This window comes from Leptonychotes weddellii, chromosome 1 (genome assembly GCF_054177405.1).
Source record: "Leptonychotes weddellii isolate Sample4059 chromosome 1, ASM5417740v2, whole genome shotgun sequence".
Taxonomy (NCBI): Eukaryota; Metazoa; Chordata; class Mammalia; order Carnivora; family Phocidae; genus Leptonychotes; species Leptonychotes weddellii.
In genome coordinates this window covers 11,093,517-11,109,374 of record NC_138369.1, presented here as the reverse complement: position 1 = coordinate 11,109,374, position 15,858 = coordinate 11,093,517, and the positions used below count along the sequence as shown (strand labels likewise).

Here is a 15,858-nt window from a genome sequence, read left to right as displayed (position 1 = left end):
ACAAATGACCCAAGAACATTTCTGATGGAGATAATTGTGATGTGGAAAATAAAACTAGGGGCGCCTGGATGCCTCAGTCGGTTAAGAGTCTGCCTTCGGCTCAGGTCATGATCCCAGGGTCCTCTGATCAGCCCCACATCAGGCTCCCTGCTCCGCAGGGAGCATGCTTCTCCCTCTCCTTCTGCCTGCTGTTCCCCCTGCTTGTGCTCTGTGTGTGTCAAATAAATAAATAAAATCTTAAAGAAAAAAAAAAGAAAGAAAAGAAAACTAGTAATGGACTAGCAGGATATTGATGATAGGGAGGGAGGCTCCTGGCCACCACTGTCAGGGAAGTAGGGGGCGGCATTTGAGCTGAGGCCTGAACCTTGTCAGCAGCCCCCACAGCCCCAAATCCCAGGCATCATCTTTAACATCTTGCTTTCCCTATCACCTTACATTTGACCAGTTTCTACTCTCTGGATCCTTAAGCCTGAAGGAACACAAGTTTGACATGGGGTGCTATAGGAAAGGTTCAGAAATCGCAACTAGACTAGATCCAGCAGTGAAGAGGATAGCAGCGTCTTCCCAGTGGCAGGTGGGGGACCCAGGGAAACAAGAAAGGTTCTGACATCTAACTGTCCCTTCCCAAGCAGAGGGACCATGACCACCAATATCAAAGGTTTATATTCAGAAGGCTCCAGGGATTTCCAGGCATGGACAGGGCGGAAGCCAAAAGGGGCAGCTAGGGAATTGTGGGACAGCTCTAATTGAACAAAAAGCACACTTAAGAAAGAGAAAGGAAGGAAGGAAGGAAAGAAGGAAGAAAAAGAAAGAAAGAAAGAGAAAGAAAAAAAGATTTTTAAAAAGCACACTTTTTACTAGGGTGAGGGATGGCTGGAGGGATTGCTAGTGATGATCATAGGGGGATCACCATTATTTTCTGAACATGCTTTTATTCACACTTTACAACTGTTTACTGAATAATGTCCATATTAAATAGATAGATAGATAGATAGATAGATAGATAGATAGATAGATAGATTTTAATTTGGATTATCCTGGGCACTGTCACTGCTTTATTTTATCCTTTTTGTTCATATGGTTTTGAGCACTTTCATGGTCTTCTAACCTTTTTGTCCAACAAGCATCTGCCCTCCCCTTTTGGGTGCCAACAACCAACTGCCCAGGGAACATTCTGCAATTTTCAGTCCATGATATGTGGATGGCGTGAGCTTCATTACCCTCTCTCCCCACAAACCCACCTTCCCAAGTTGGAGGTCTTTGCCAATCATCAAAGCCCATTGCTTTGCTTTCATGATTGGCTCAGGGCAGGCACATGATCCTGTTTGCCCAGTGAGATGCAATTCTGAAATTTTTGCTTGAACCACTAAAAAGAGAAGCACCCTTTTTGCTTGGATGGCTGTTTTGAAGGATAACACAAATTTGCTGTGTCAGAGGTCACTACTTAAGAGAGATATCCCAAGAGAGTGAACCTTACACAGAGAAAAACAGAGCCAAAGTTAGAGAGACACTGAGCTCCTGGATCCAGCCATGCCTGAAGCTAAACACTCCTACATTTTCAGTTATATGAGCCAATAATTTGTTCTCTTTTTTGCTGAAGTCGATTTGAAGTCTATTTTCTGTCTCTGGCCCTGACAGAGACCACAGACCACAGCTTCTGGGAATCAGGTGCAGAGCTGGGCATTCTACAAATATGGCTTCCGGTTCCAGCCACCATCCTATAAGATAGGAGAGGAAATACAGAGTAGGAATGGTGGCTGCCTGTACGAAGTTAAGTGCCAGAGCCAGGACTACACCTCAGACCTGACAGCAGAGCTCAGCTTTCTTCTCCGCACTGGATTTTGTAAGGTTTAAATGCTGTTAATACATGTCAGGTGCCTAGCTTATAACAAGTGCTCAGAAATTGCTGGTAATCCTGATCACTTACATATGTCTGCATAAGCCAGTTTCTGGGCAGAGAAAATAAAAAGATTTGGTAGGTAGCAGGGGTTATCAGGTCCCAAACTGGGCCATGCCCACAGAGCAGAGGTGAAGATCCAGTGCTACTCACCCCCATTCACCCCACACCCAGGCAGTAACCCAATCCATCCTAAACCCTGGTGATGAGTCAGAGGAAGCTGTGAGCCTGCTTATTGCGCAATGGCCAGACAATGACCCAAGCCCTCCTCCCGTTCCATTGACCCCCAGTCCGAGGAAGGCGAGGCTGAAGCGTCTGGTGACCAGGGCAGAACCCAGCCCTGCTGTTCTTGCTTTCTTCACTCATCAAAGAAAGCTGCTAATGCTAGTGTGGCCTGGGCGGGCTTCTCGGACCAGCCCATGGTCTCTGTAAGTCAGGGTGGATCTCATGCTCCCCATCACACTTAGGAAAAAAATCCACCCTCCTGGCAACTCAGGAGGCCCTCATCCCCCTTCCGCCTCCCTGGCCTCTCATTCCAGCCAGTCCAGCCTTCTTGCTGTACCACCTCCAGATCTCGGCATGCACTGGTGCTTCTGCTGACTGCTTCTGCATCATTGTGGCACCTTCTCATTTTCAGGTCTCTCCTCTGAAAGATCCTCCCTGAGAGCCTATCTGAAATCTGTCCCTGTGTGTGTCCCATGACCCGTGAACATCCCACTCTCTGAAGGCAGCTGTTTCCAGGGTCCTATCTGCTCCCCACTAGACCGACTGAGACCAGAAGCTGAAAGTATGTTCACCCTACCCAAACACTCCTGGGCTCAAGTTCCCTGTGTGATGCACAGAGGACACAGACATACCAACTCCTTAGTCTTAAGGCTTATTCTTTATCCTTTGAAGGGTCTGAGCACTTTAAGCCTCATTTAAAAAAAAAAAAAGGGGGGGCACCTGGGTGGCTCAGTCGTTAAGCGTCTGCCTTCAGCTCAGGTCATGATCCCAGGGTCCTGGGATCGAGCCCCGCATCGGGCTCCCTGCTCGGCGGGAAGCCTGCTTCTCCCTCTCCCACTCCCCCTGCTTGTGTTCCCTCTCTCGCTGTGTCTCTCTCTGTCAAATAAATAAAAATAAAATCTTAAAAAAAAAAAAGATGTATTTATTTATTTTGGAGTGCGAGAGCGCACACACACACACACACACACACATGTGAAGGGGGAGGGCAGAGGGAGAGGGAGGAGAGAATCTCAGGCAAACTCCCTGCTGAGCTCAGAGCCTGACACAGGGGCTCGATTTCACAGCCCGTGAAATCATGGCCTGAGCCAAAATCACGAGTTGGATGCTCAACCCAACTGAGCCACCCAAGCGCCCCTAAGCCTTATTTTATACTTGCCTATTCATTCTGTTTTCCTGGGTCCCCAGAGCTAACACAAACCTAGGCACAGAGGGAGAGTTAGGAAGTGTTTGTTAAATGAATCATTTTCTGCCTGGGAAACTCCTATTCATCCCTCAAAACCCACCTCAAATGTCCCCTCCCTCCAGAAAGCCCATCCTGACCCCTAAGAAGAGCTGTGTTCCTCACTCTAGGGTCACCCAGCCCTGTGTCCTTCTCCAACTAATCCTGACCCAAAAGGGCTGGGAATATCCAATTGTTGAATAGTTTCACTTTAGTTACACACCACATCCAAGTGTGAGCTAAGAAGTGAGTCCCTTTAAGGCACTTCCTGCTGCCTGCAGGATACGGTTTTCTCTCCTCTGCTTCATAGTCCTGCCTGGCTCCATTTGTTCCTGGCCAGCTTCCCCAGCATCATCTCCCACTCTTCCCTTTCTCATGTCCGCCACTCCAGCCTTGCTGCATTCTGCCACAGGCTGTCTCCCTGCCTAGAATGCCCTTCCTCTGCATCCAGGCCATAGCATTCCTCAGCATACAAGCTAAATTAAAACCTAAACTCCTGGGGCACCTGACTGGCTCAGTCGGAGGAACACACGACTCTTGGGTCTCGGGGTCGTGGGTTCGAGCCCCACATTAAGTGTAGAGATTACTTGAATAAATCTTAAAAAATAATAATAATAAAAGAAACCTAAACTCCTGAGCATTCCTTTGTGGTCCAGCCCTTGCCAATTCTCCACCTGTTTGACAACAGAAAAGTGACTTCTCTCTGAGCCAGGCTGCCCTGTGTTAAATGCGGATGGCAGTACTCCTCGTTGCAGGCTCTTGGGAAGATTAAATAGATAACGCATGTAAAGCACTTAGCTCAGTGCCTGCTTCCTTGCAAGCATTCAATAACTGTTAGGGAAGAAAACCTTACCTCGAGAGGTTAGTTTTCATGCCTTGCTTTTCTGCACTGCCTTATATGGAATCTTAGTCAATCCGGGGTACCCACATCGCATAGAGGTGAATTCAGGCCATCGGAGCAGGAAGGCAAAGAGGAAAACCATCCAGGGCCCGTCTTTGACTTCCAAACCAGGCCCTCATCAAAGTTTTGAACGGCAAAGCAAGAGTCAGGTTTGATTACGAAGCAAAAGGGGAGAACCTGAAGGAAGCCAGAAATGGCCAGGCATGGAACTCACCCTTTACCATGGAATAGGAAGGGGTTCACTGAGGACCTAGGCCCCTTGTGCCCCCCATCCCAGGCTGAGTGTAGGTGAAAGGGGGGGGATAAGGCAGGGCTGCCAAAGAGGGTAGCAAGAAGCTGGAACTGAGGGGGCAGGGGCCCAGGGGACGGCTTTATGGGATGGCAGGACAGGGGCAGCGCCTACAGTCCAGTGCCTCCCTGGCAACCACCCATGCTGAGGGGATGTTTGGGATAGGCCTTCCAATGACACCACGGTGCCCTGAGACTTGGACACACCAACTGAACTCCCCACACAGACCCCCTCCCTGCAGCCCAAAAGCCCAGGACACTTATAGGCCCAACCTACATGACAGAAAAGAGGACTGGCCACCAGGGGGTAGACTGGCTGCAGAAGCCATGGAGCAGGCTTTTCCTTTTGGTGGCCCAGCGTCTGAGTCCCCTTCCAAGTCTGGGGAGTACCCACAATGTCAAGGTGGCCCCACTGACAACAGAAGCTTTAAAGCCACTGGTATGACTGATCAAACGATGGGCCTCAATCCCCCTCTGTTCCTGTGTCCTGCCCTTTGCAACACTCCTATGTAGGTCTTCCTTCTTAAGTTTGAGGATATGTCCCCAGCCCTGATTCTGGACCTGTCATCTGCTTTGGCCAAAGGCATATGGGCAGAAGAGACAGCACACGGTTTCCAGATTGGGACCTTAGAAGGCTCGCATGATTCTGCTTGTCCTCTGGTGGCTCTGTAGAGCATGTCGGCCAGCTGCTAGTCCAAGGCTGAGACAGGTGGATCTGAGACTTCCGGCTACTCCACAGCCTTGCACCAGGAGGCAGAGCATGCCCAGCCGAGGGCAGCCCAGAACAAGCACCCTCCAGCTGAGTCACAGACACATGAGAAAACAAACATCCATTTTTGCCTGCCATTGAGACTTGGGGCTGTTTGTTACCCAGCAATAGCAACACACACTGAAGTACCCCTTTTCCCCACTCCCCAGGCAGCTAGGGCATTGACACAGGACATGGGCTAGGCCAACAGGATGTTTGCGCTCCGGAACAAGTGGTGCAAAGAAGTAGCATCGAGACAAGACAGGGGCATCTGGTTTTCAGGGGCAGCTATGGCTGAGTGCCAAGGGCAGGTGGCAGTGCTAATTGAGGCATCTGGATTCCATGGTGATGGCAGAAGTGTCCCCACCCACCAGTTCCTCAGCATGATTTCAGCTGATCGCCCTGGCTGCCTCGCCCCCTTGGTTTCTACTGTTTTCTGAGCCTGGTTTTCCAGCCTTCCTGCCACTTTTGTGAGGAAATGAACAGGCTTCCAATGCACATTTTTGCCGTTTAAATCAGCCTGAGGCAGTTTCTGTTGCTTGCAATAAAAACCCTGGCTTATATAAGATGGGCAATCCCCAGCATGTTACATTTATAATATAATTTTGAAACTGTTTTGAATTACAAGTATCAGAATATCTAACCACTAGTATTTTAAGCAACACAGGCATTGTGATTTCTCATAAAAAGGAGTCTGGAGGTCAGAGGTTCCAGGGTGGGACAGGTGGCTCTGTGATTTCAGCACTTTGGGAGGAGGCATCGCTGCACCTCGCTTAACTTGCTCCTCATGGCCACAAGATGGCTGCAGAAGTTCCTGGCATCGTGTCCTCACAGGAAGCAGTAACGGAAGAAAGGGGGCAATAAGGCCTCTCTTGTGTCCAGAAACCCCCACCCCAGACCTCCCCTTAAAGCTTGCTGGCCAGATCTGGGAAATGCGCCCAAATCAAAAACAACCCCGGCCAAAGGCGTAGCCAAGAATGGCTCAGCCAAATCCTAAATTAACCCCCAAGGCTGGGCACGCTGCTGCTGGCTCCAAATCAGGGCTCTGTTGGTGAGGAGGGAGAAATGGCAGCCGGGATGGCAATAAGCAGGGTCAGCCACAAGATGTAAGCTGCGCCTTTCTGTAGGCAGGAGTGCGGCTTCATGGCCCTCTTGCCCTTGGGGTCCACAGGCAGATGGTACCCATGGACACTGGAGTGGGTGAGGCTCTGCTCCCACCTCTCCACCCCAGGACCTCTCGTCTGTGCAGTAAACATTCGGACTGTGCCTCCGAGGCCAGGTGCCCCTAATAAAACCCAACCACCGAGTCTCCACCATGAGAAGCAAAATCTCCGGGGCCTGTGAGAACACAGGAGAAGGAGCTACGTTCTTGGAGACAAAGCCAGGGGCAGGTTTCCAAGCTGGCCAGGTCCGGGGCAGATTCCCACCTCACACAGCTCCCCAGAGGCCCCTTTGGCCTCGCTTGCTGCGAGGCCCCAGAAGTCACACTTGGCCTGCCTCTAGCGGGCCTGAATCCCACCGTCCCGGGAGACAGTGTTTTCCCACAGCCTGAGCCCAGGTGTGGAGGGAGGCTCCTGCCGGCCGCATCCAGGGCCTTGGTGGGGAAGCAGGCCATCTGGAAGCACACAGGCTTTCCCCAAGCTCAGTCCCTACACGCAGTGGCTGGCCATTCATGGCCCAAGCCACCCTGGGTGAAAGGTGAATGGAGGAGATGAGGTGACAGGCTCCAGACCCCTTCAGGGTGCTAAGTAGAGAGGCCCAGGCTGGTCCAAGGGTGAGTGTGATTGTGTGTGTGTGTGTGTGTGTGTGTTTTAAGGGTTTTTTTTTTTTATTTGACAGAGAGAAAGACAGCAAGAGAGGGAACACAAGCAGGGGGAGTGGGAGAGGGAGAAGCAGGCTTCCCACAGAGCAGGGAGCCCGATGCAGGGCTCGATCCCAGGACCCTGAGATCATGAGGGTCCTGGGCAGACGCTTAACCATCTGAGCCACCCAGGCGCCTGAGTGTGATTGTGTTTGTGTGAGCAAGCACGTGAGCACGTCGTTGAGCATGCAAGCAAGGCTACGTGTGAGCACCAGCGTCCCCATGTGAGTGTGCATGTCACAATGCATGAGTGCAGGTGTGCATGTGAGCTTACGCATGTGTGTGCATTTGTGTAAGCATGTGTGTGCAAATGCATGTTCCGCCTTTCTCTGAAGGACACAAACGTTCACAAACTGAAGATTCAAGCCAGTTTCTACTAAATTAAAAACAGCTTTTTCGTGTTTAAAGTTTACAATACGAAAAATAATTTTCCTTTCTTCCGGGGGGGGCGGGTGAAGAGGGAGGGGCAGGGGGCCCCTGAGAACATTCCATGAACCAGCCCAGACGGTTATGCACAATCGACCCGGTTAGATACGGCAGCGCCCCCCCCAACCCCACCCCCTGCGCCGGCACCCCTGCCAGCTCATTGGGGACAAGATGTTCTGAGGTGTGAGCTGATCTGGGGGGACTTGCAGCTGGCAAAAGATTCTCACTGCCCCCCCCTTAGGGGCCATGCCTCTAGCAGGGAAGGGTTCTCCTTGGGGGAGCTCAGGTTGGGGGGGGGTAAAAAGGGACTGGAATGTTCTGGTAAGTCCCCAAGGACTGCTGCTTTCGTTTCAATGCCCCTGGCAGCATGGGTTCCTTCCTGGTTCCCAACCAAGTTTTTATTTCAACGCTGCCCCCCACCCACACATCCGGCCTCGCTCTGGGGCCCCAGTGGCTGCTGCACAGGAGCACCAGGCCTGCGGGTGCATTTTGAGGGGGATCCTGGATGCCTCTCCTCTCAGAAAACTGTCTGTGAACAGCAGGCTTTCTCCACCAACATACAGCCCGGTTCGTGGTGAGGCCAGCCATGAGAGCAGGGGCTGGGGGCCATTCACAGAGCTCTTAGGCCCATACAGAATGGAGATGACTTCATGCTTCCTTTAGGACCTGCCCTGCGTCTCCCCCATCATGGCCTCCAGGGAGAGGGGCTCCCCAGCTCCCCAATCGCACACCCCAGGACTGAGCAGATGGAAACAACCTGCCAGGAGCTGGGGGCTGTCTGGTGGCAAGGGGCCAAGCCACCAGGCCCATGGAACAACCTGGAGAGAGTCTCTCCGAAGGCCACCCAGCCCAGGGCAGATTTGCCCTGTCTTCCTGGCACCCGGTGGAAGTTCTGGTCACACTTCTCACTGCCCCACACCCCGGAGCCAAAGGCCAGCCCCCCTTCCAGCTCCTCTGCAATGCTAGAAAAGGGCAAAGAGGGGAGGGGAGCCCCTAACCACATAGAGGACATGAGGAATCTGTGACCCATCAGGCCCCACAAGCTCAGCGCTGGGCCTGCTCCATCTTTTCACCATAACATTTTTATTAAATGAAGGAAAATATTAGGAGACGACATCTGCTAAGATATGAGGTTAATTCTTTACACGGTGAGTGTGTCACAGAGACACGACATCAATCATCCATTAGCAGCAGAAGAAACACTTTAAAGTTGCCCCGAGGGTACAAATCCCATTTATAAGACAGCAATGCCAGTGTCTTAAAAAAAAGCAAAACAGAAACCCCCCCAAAAAAATAATAATAATAAACACCTTTAGATGTTTGACACCAAAACAAATGTGGCCGGAGATGCTGCAAAGCCCTTGAAGGGAAGAGGCCGCACCACCCACCTGACTTCCCTTGCTAAAGGGGCCCAGGCCTGGTGGCAGGACAACCTGAACACGGGACAAGGCGGGAGTGGAGGGCTGGAGAAAGGGAGAGAGATAAAAATCATGAGACTCGTAGGAATGCAGACACACTGTGAGTTCTAAAGCAGGTGTCACCCTTGAGCCAGGGGGTGAGGACAGGAACGGGGGCATCTCGGCCCGCTCCTCATCAAGGCCCCACGAGACGCCCAGTGCCAAATGGAAGGCTGGCTGACTATGAGGACAGTCTCTGAGAGCTGGCTGTGTTTTTTCCTTCTGAAAGTGGACAACCGCACACACCGAAGGTACTGGGACCGAAGACCGGCATGGAGGCAAGTATGAGACTCTCCTCCAAGGCCACCCTCCCACCCCAGCAGCCTGGGCTTATTGGAGGCAGAAATATGCCCACCCTTGAGGTCAACCCTGAGCTGGGTGCTTCCCTGCCACCTCACCAGCTCCTGGAGGTCCATATGTTACAGAGTTTGGGGGTGGTGTTTATTTTAAAAAATAGATGGTGCAAGAAACTTGGGAGGGGGGCAGGGCACAAACCATGGATTTGGGGATCGACGTTAACGAGCTCGCATCGGAATGTCTGAGGCCGCCAAGCTAGGGGAGGAGAGAAGTGGGACAAAGCCACACAACCACACCTCAAAGAAGACCCTGATTCCCTCCGTGAGCAGGGATGTGGGGCAGGAGAGGAAACCTCCTTGGGAGTGACTCTGCCGCCACGGCAGCCTCATCCAGCCTCATCGGTGGCAGGCTCCCTCAGGGCGCACGAAGCCAGGACCTACTCTGGGAAGGAAGGAGGGACCCCAGAAGGGGACCTCATCAACACAACAGGCGCCGAGACGTCAGCCCACGGGCCCGGGGTGGTTCTGTGGTTCTGGGCCCCAGTGTGCGCTCACCACGCCCCTCGCAGAGACAGCCTGAGGCTGGGCCGGGTCCCAGGGGTCCCAGGGGTCCCAGGGGCTACCTCCTGGTCCCTGACTGGGGCAGCAGGACAGGGGCACAGGCGATGCCCGCGAAGGACTCCGGGAAGTGCAGGTCGCGCTCCCACTCGTCCGTCTCCGTGTTGTACACCTGCACGATGCCCGTCACATTGTTGAGGCGCCAGTTGTAGCCCCCCACGATGTAGATCTTCCTATCCAGCAGGCAGCAGCCAGCCTCCGACTGGCCGGCCCTCATGGGGCTCACGCTGGTCCACTGGTCCGTCTCGGGCACGTAGTACTCCACCGCCAGCACGTCAAAGCAGCGGTCCACGTGGTCCATGCGGCCACCGAGGGCATAGATGCGGCCGCCGGCCCCCACCATGGCGTGAAGCACGCGGGGCTCGCTCATGGGTGCCTTGAACTCCCACTGGTCGGCGGCAGGGTCGTAGCAGTGCAGCGCCTTCTTGTCCTCCACGGAGATGCCGTAGCCGCCCGAGATGTAGAGGCGGCCCCCCACCGAGGCGCCCGCGTGGCCCCAGGTGCGGCGCTTCAGAGAGCAGGCGTAGCCCCACTCGTTGCGCCGCGGGCAGTACCGCTCGACCGAGGCCAGGCTGCCGGCCCGGTTGCGGCCGCCCGTGGCGTACACCATGCCGCACAGCACGTTCAGCTGGAACTGGATGCGGCTCTCCTGCATGGCCTGCAGGCGCAGCCAGCGGTTCAGGTGCGGGTCGTAGCGGTAGCAGGCGTCCACCGCGCCCTCGCCGCTGCGGTACTGCAGGTGCTGGCCCCCGGCCACGTACACGAAGTTGTCCAGGACGGCCACGCACGTGTGGCTGCAGCCCACCTCCATCTCGGTGAGCTCCCGGAAGTGGCGGGCGCCGGGCTCGGGCAGCTGGTACACCTTACTGCTGACAGAGCGGTCGCTGTCGGTATAGGGCGTGCCACCGAAGGCGACCAGGGAGGGCACGTCGGAGCGCACAACCGTGCGCGGGGACTGCATCTCGTGCTGCCGGAAGGGGAGCACCTGGTAGTTGAAGGCCTCCAGCAGGTACTGCCGGCACAGCACATCCTCCAGCATGATGTCCAGCGTCTGCACGCTGTCCACCAGGTCTGACGACCGCATGAGCGGGAAGCGGATGTGGCAGAGCACGTGGCTGGCACGCGGCCGCCGGGCCGGGTCGTGCTGCAGCCAGCGGACCGCCGCGCGGAACAGGTCAATCTCGGCGCAGCTCTGCAGCCGATTGCTCTGCAGGAAGAAGACCAGGCGCTCCAGCGGGAGGTGCAGGAAGTCCTCCTCCTCCGCGATCTGCAGGAAGTGCTGGAAGGTGAAGGCATCCACGGACTCCTTGAGTGAGGCCAGGCTGAAGGTGGTGGCCATGTGGCCGATGTTCAGACAGGTCTCTACGCTCATGGCGGCCTTAAGAAACTCCTCGCACAGCTCCACCACGGGAAGCATCTGCAGGAACACGGCCGCACCCAGCACGTCCTGCACGCAGTCCAGGTCCAGCGTCACCTCGGCACTGTAGGCAAAGTCAATGATGTGCCGCAGGCCGCGGGCGGACACGCCCTTCAGCTCGATGATGTCCTGGCTCGCCTCCCTCATGCCACCCGTGAACATGGCCCTGAAGTTCAGAAACACAGCATGTGGGCTCAGGGCAGCCAAGGGGCCTCATGGCCACCCAGGAATAGCCTGGCTCCTGGACACCATGAGCAAGGCACAGCCAACCAGGGGAAAGAGGTCAGATGCTCATTAAAGACATGTTAAAAAAATAAAAGATTTTTAATCCACCCAAGCCTTGTGTATTCCTACAAACATCAGCTCCCCACTCTGTCCCTCCGCATGGGGCCACGTCCACCCTACCCAGAGGTGTGAAGTGCTGGGACCACCCCCTGGCTCAGAGGGAGGGGCCGGGGGACCACTCATGGCAGGGCAGATACAGGTGGGCAGGAAGAGGCCAAACGTTGACTTTGGCCATGAGACAGGCGCCAGCCCCACTTTGGCACCCAGCCCTGTAAGACCACACACACGGCAGGCTCAGGAGACAAGGTGGGGACCCCAAGAACACCATGTACCATGGTTCTCAGAGCCGAGCCCCTCACCAGCAGGCACACGTGGGCAGGTGGCTCCACCTTCCCGAGCCCGAGTCTCAGTCCTACCACACAGGGATGGGGAAGGGGTGAGGGTCCCCAGGTCAGAGCACCCACTAGGAGGCCCTGCCAAAGTCACTGTCATCTCCAGACAGTCAGGAAAGCCCTCCAAGAATGGCCCACAGGAGGCCTAGTCCACTGTGAGACACCCCCCACCCCCAGCGAGTGACACTAGCTGTCAGCCTTTCTGTCCTGCTCTGGAAAGTGGGGCTAATGTGAGCACCAGTAAGAAAAACAGGACCTGGGTCACAGCACCCCATGGCCCTTGGGGAGCCCCCATCAGGAAGAGGGGCAAGAACCCCAGCACCCTCTGGGAGTTCATAAAAGAGGTTCCTCTCACGAGGCAAGCACACATTGTGACGGCTGACCAAGGAAAAGGAACTTCCCTCATCCATTCATCCAAGAGATGCCTGTCCCCCAGTCACACACCCAGTGTGGCCTGGGCTTGGGTCCCACAGTGGGGACAGCTGAGCTCGGTGCTGCTGTGGGGTCACCAACTAACAAGTGCCCAACACTCTGAGCAGCAGCACCATGGAGCCTTCTAGGAGCAGGGCTCGGGCAGCCCCCCGGACCCTGCCCCTTCTTGTCCCCATGAGTCCCATCAGCCCATCGAAGGCAGAGGCAGCCACGGCGACGGGAGGGAGCTTTGCCTTTTAAGGCCTCGCCGGCTGCAGTGCCAGCGCAGAGGAGCCTTTAAAGGGCATTTCTGGCTGGGCCGGCCCACCCGTCCCCAAATCCAGAATAAAAATAGAAACGGCGCCCCAGATGGCTTGGCTGCTCTGGCTCCCCAGAACAGCCTTGTTGAGCCTGGGGGGCGGGCAGCTGGGGGGCGCACCAGGCAAGCCATCCCAGCCTTGCCACCCTAGCCTCGAGGACCGTGCAGCCCTCGGAACACACCTAAGCTGAGGCTCTGCGAGACAGTCTGCAGGGGCACTCCTGCCACCACTGGCAAAGCGGGGCCAGAGCACCACCCCCAGGACAGCACCCCGGCTCTCTCTGGCAGGGTCACAGCCTGGCAGGAGGAAATGGCCAGGTGGTCACTGAGGAAATGAGGGAGACTGTCCTCAGCCCGTGACAGCCCCCAGCTGGTGAGAACGGCCCTAGCCCTGCTCCAAGGGGCCCTCACCCCCCCCACACAACCCTGCACAGGGAAGGGGATTTTAGGAAAGGGCTCTCGCAGCAGACTGACCAGTACACCCAGAAAGGCCTCACCTGTCATGAGGGGACTATGACACAGCCTGGCACGCATGGGGACACCCATCTGGGCATCCCTCCTATTCCCTAGCCTGAGTACAGGAACCTATGGGGGCAGAGACTTGTGTCTGTCCTGTCTCTGCTGGATCCCCGAGGCCAAGCACAGGGCCTGGTACACACAGGTGTCAAATAAAGACAGAATGAAAACAAGGCCAAGCCCTGCCACTCCCCCAGGGCAGAAGCTGCTAACTGGGTGCCCATGGGCCATGCTATCCCCCAGGCACGTTCTGCTTGCCTGCACCATATCCCCCAAAAGTTTGAGAAAGTTACAAACCTAGAAAAAGCTCCAGGTTTACTGAATGTGTGGCCAGTACCAGCCACTTTCCCTCAGAGCCATCCTGGCTGGCTGGCTGGCTGGCTGGCTGGTGCTGAGATCACTCCCTCTTAGTTGGGTGGGCACTCTTCGGCCTATCCCCCGAGACCTGTGCTCACCTGAAGTAGTCGCTGCAGGCGGCCAGGACCACCTTGTGTGCATGGAAGGTCTCTCTGTTGATGGTGAGTACCACGTCCAGCAGCTGGCCCTGGGCACGGAGGGCAGCAAGACCCTGCAGGAGGCTGGTGCTATGGCCGGGCGCTGAGAAGGTGCACTTGAGAGCTCCATTTTTGTCAGCCATGCTGCAGGAGAGCAGAAGTGGGGGCTGAGCTCAGAGGCCTCAGGTCTGTCTAGTCTCTGCCCAGGGACACTGGGCTGGCTCACCTGGGCTCTGAAGCTGCCGCCGGTGCAGGCAAAATCGCCAGAACCAGCTCTGGAGAAGCAGAAACAAAATCTGGGTCCCCATCGCATCGGCCACCTGCCTGGCAACTGGCCTTGGCAAAGGACACCGCCTCTCCGGCTTCCATTTGCCACCTGTGAAAGGGGCAGCAGGGTTTCTCCTAGGACCTGAGGAGGCTCTAATGCCCATTTTGGTTTTTAATTGAGCTAAGATTCACATAACATCGAATTCACCATTTTAAAGTGAACAATTCGGTGACATTTAGTACATACACAACGTTGTGCAACCATCACCTCTAGCTAGTTCCAGAACATCTTCATCCCCCACCCAAAATAAGACCCCACCCCCACCAGCAGTCCCTCTTCACCCCCCCTCCTCCAGCCCCTGGCAACCACCAATCTGTCTTCTGTCTCTGGATTTGCTTCTTCTAGACACTTCGTGTAAATGGAATCACGCACTGTGAGGCCTTTTGTGTCGGGCTTCTCTCGCTCCACATGTTTGTGAGGTTCATCCATGTTGTAGCATGAATCAATGCTTCACTTCTTTTTGTGGCTGAGGAATATTCCACAGTGTGGACAGACCAACTCTCCGCGTCACATCACCGTCCCCCATACCCTAGCAAGCCGCCCCAGAGGGCAAAGCCCTCTTCTGTCCCCTGCAGAAGGTGGGAGTGGGATGAAGGTGCTGGCACGGAGCCCCAGTGCGGGCAACAGGGAGGAAACTACGGCTTCCAGGGCAGCTCTTCCAGGGCCGGGGGTGTCACAGGCCAGGAGAGGCCAACCTTCTTGGAGGCCCAGCTACTCTGACACCTGCCCAGTGAGTTCCTTGTGCTCAACACCCCAGGGGAGGGCAGCCACATGACCACAAAGTCATTTTCCAAAGACTTTGGCTCTGGGCTCTACTTGGTGACTGCCCAGTGGAGGGGAAAGCCCCATTGGTCCTACTTTCCAGGGATAGGGACACAGTAAGTAGCTTGTCCATAGTCCCAGAGCTGTAAGACAACATAGCGGGATTTGAACCCAGGCCCAGGATGTGACAGAGTGGGTGGGATCTCCCTGTCTGTCATGGCCAATGAAGCAGGCAGGGGGTGGGGCACAGCAAACTGTGGGGAAGCCACAAAACCAAGAATATCTACCCTAAGAGGATGGGTTTGCCTATGGGGGTAGTTCAATGGGGGGATGGAGACAAGTTAAACAGAGATTGCTGCACCTCAAAATAAACGTTCTGGAGGCAAAGGTCGTCTTAGAACAAACAATGAAGTTTTAAAAAAAGAGAAGAGGTGAAAACAACCCAAATGTCCACCAAAGGGTAAATGGATAAACACAATGTGGTCATCCACACAATGGAATAGTACTCAGTCGTAAAAAGGAATGAAGCTGATTCATGCTACAACGTGAATGAACCTCAAAAATACCACACTGAGTGAAAGAAGCCAGTCACACGAGGTCATAAATTATATGATTCCTTTTATATGAAATGTCCCGAACAAGCAAATCCATAGAGACAGAAAGCAGATTCGTGGTTGCCAGGCTGTGGAAAGAGGGTGGGGAGTGACAGCTAATGGGCACGGGGTCTCATTTGGGGGTGAGGGAAATGTTCTGGAACTTGATGTGTGCACAACACTGTAAATGCACTAAATGCTACTGAATTGTTCACTTTAAAATGGTAGACTTTATGTTATGTGAATTTCACATCAAATTAAAAGAAGTAAGTAAGATTAAACAAAAGGACATCTGAGCTTTCTCAGGCCCTGCATAAAACCCTGCCATGATCACCAGCACCCTCACAGTGTATGAGGATTTCTGTGGTCCATTCCCCCTTGCCCTGCTCACCCCCACATCCCCTC

The 15,858-nt window shown here is 54.7% G+C and overlaps 1 protein-coding gene across 2 annotated transcripts in view; it reads right to left on the bottom strand.

The window, feature by feature from the left end:
• Positions 1–8,627: 8,627 nt before the first annotated feature.
• Positions 8,628–15,858, bottom strand: part of KLHL26 (kelch like family member 26) — a 28,061-nt gene continuing 20,830 nt past the window's right edge. The window contains exons 2-3 of one of the 2 annotated variants that reach the window (XM_006747369.3): positions 13,732–13,914; positions 8,628–11,519 (exon numbers count right to left, since the gene is read on the bottom strand). In XM_006747369.3, coding sequence (XP_006747432.1) covers positions 9,938–11,519; positions 13,732–13,914 — 1,765 coding nt within the window. In that variant the 3' untranslated portion in view covers positions 8,628–9,937. The remainder of the gene's footprint in view (positions 11,520–13,731; positions 13,915–15,858) is intronic. The other variant, XM_081815750.1, reaches the window with a different exon arrangement.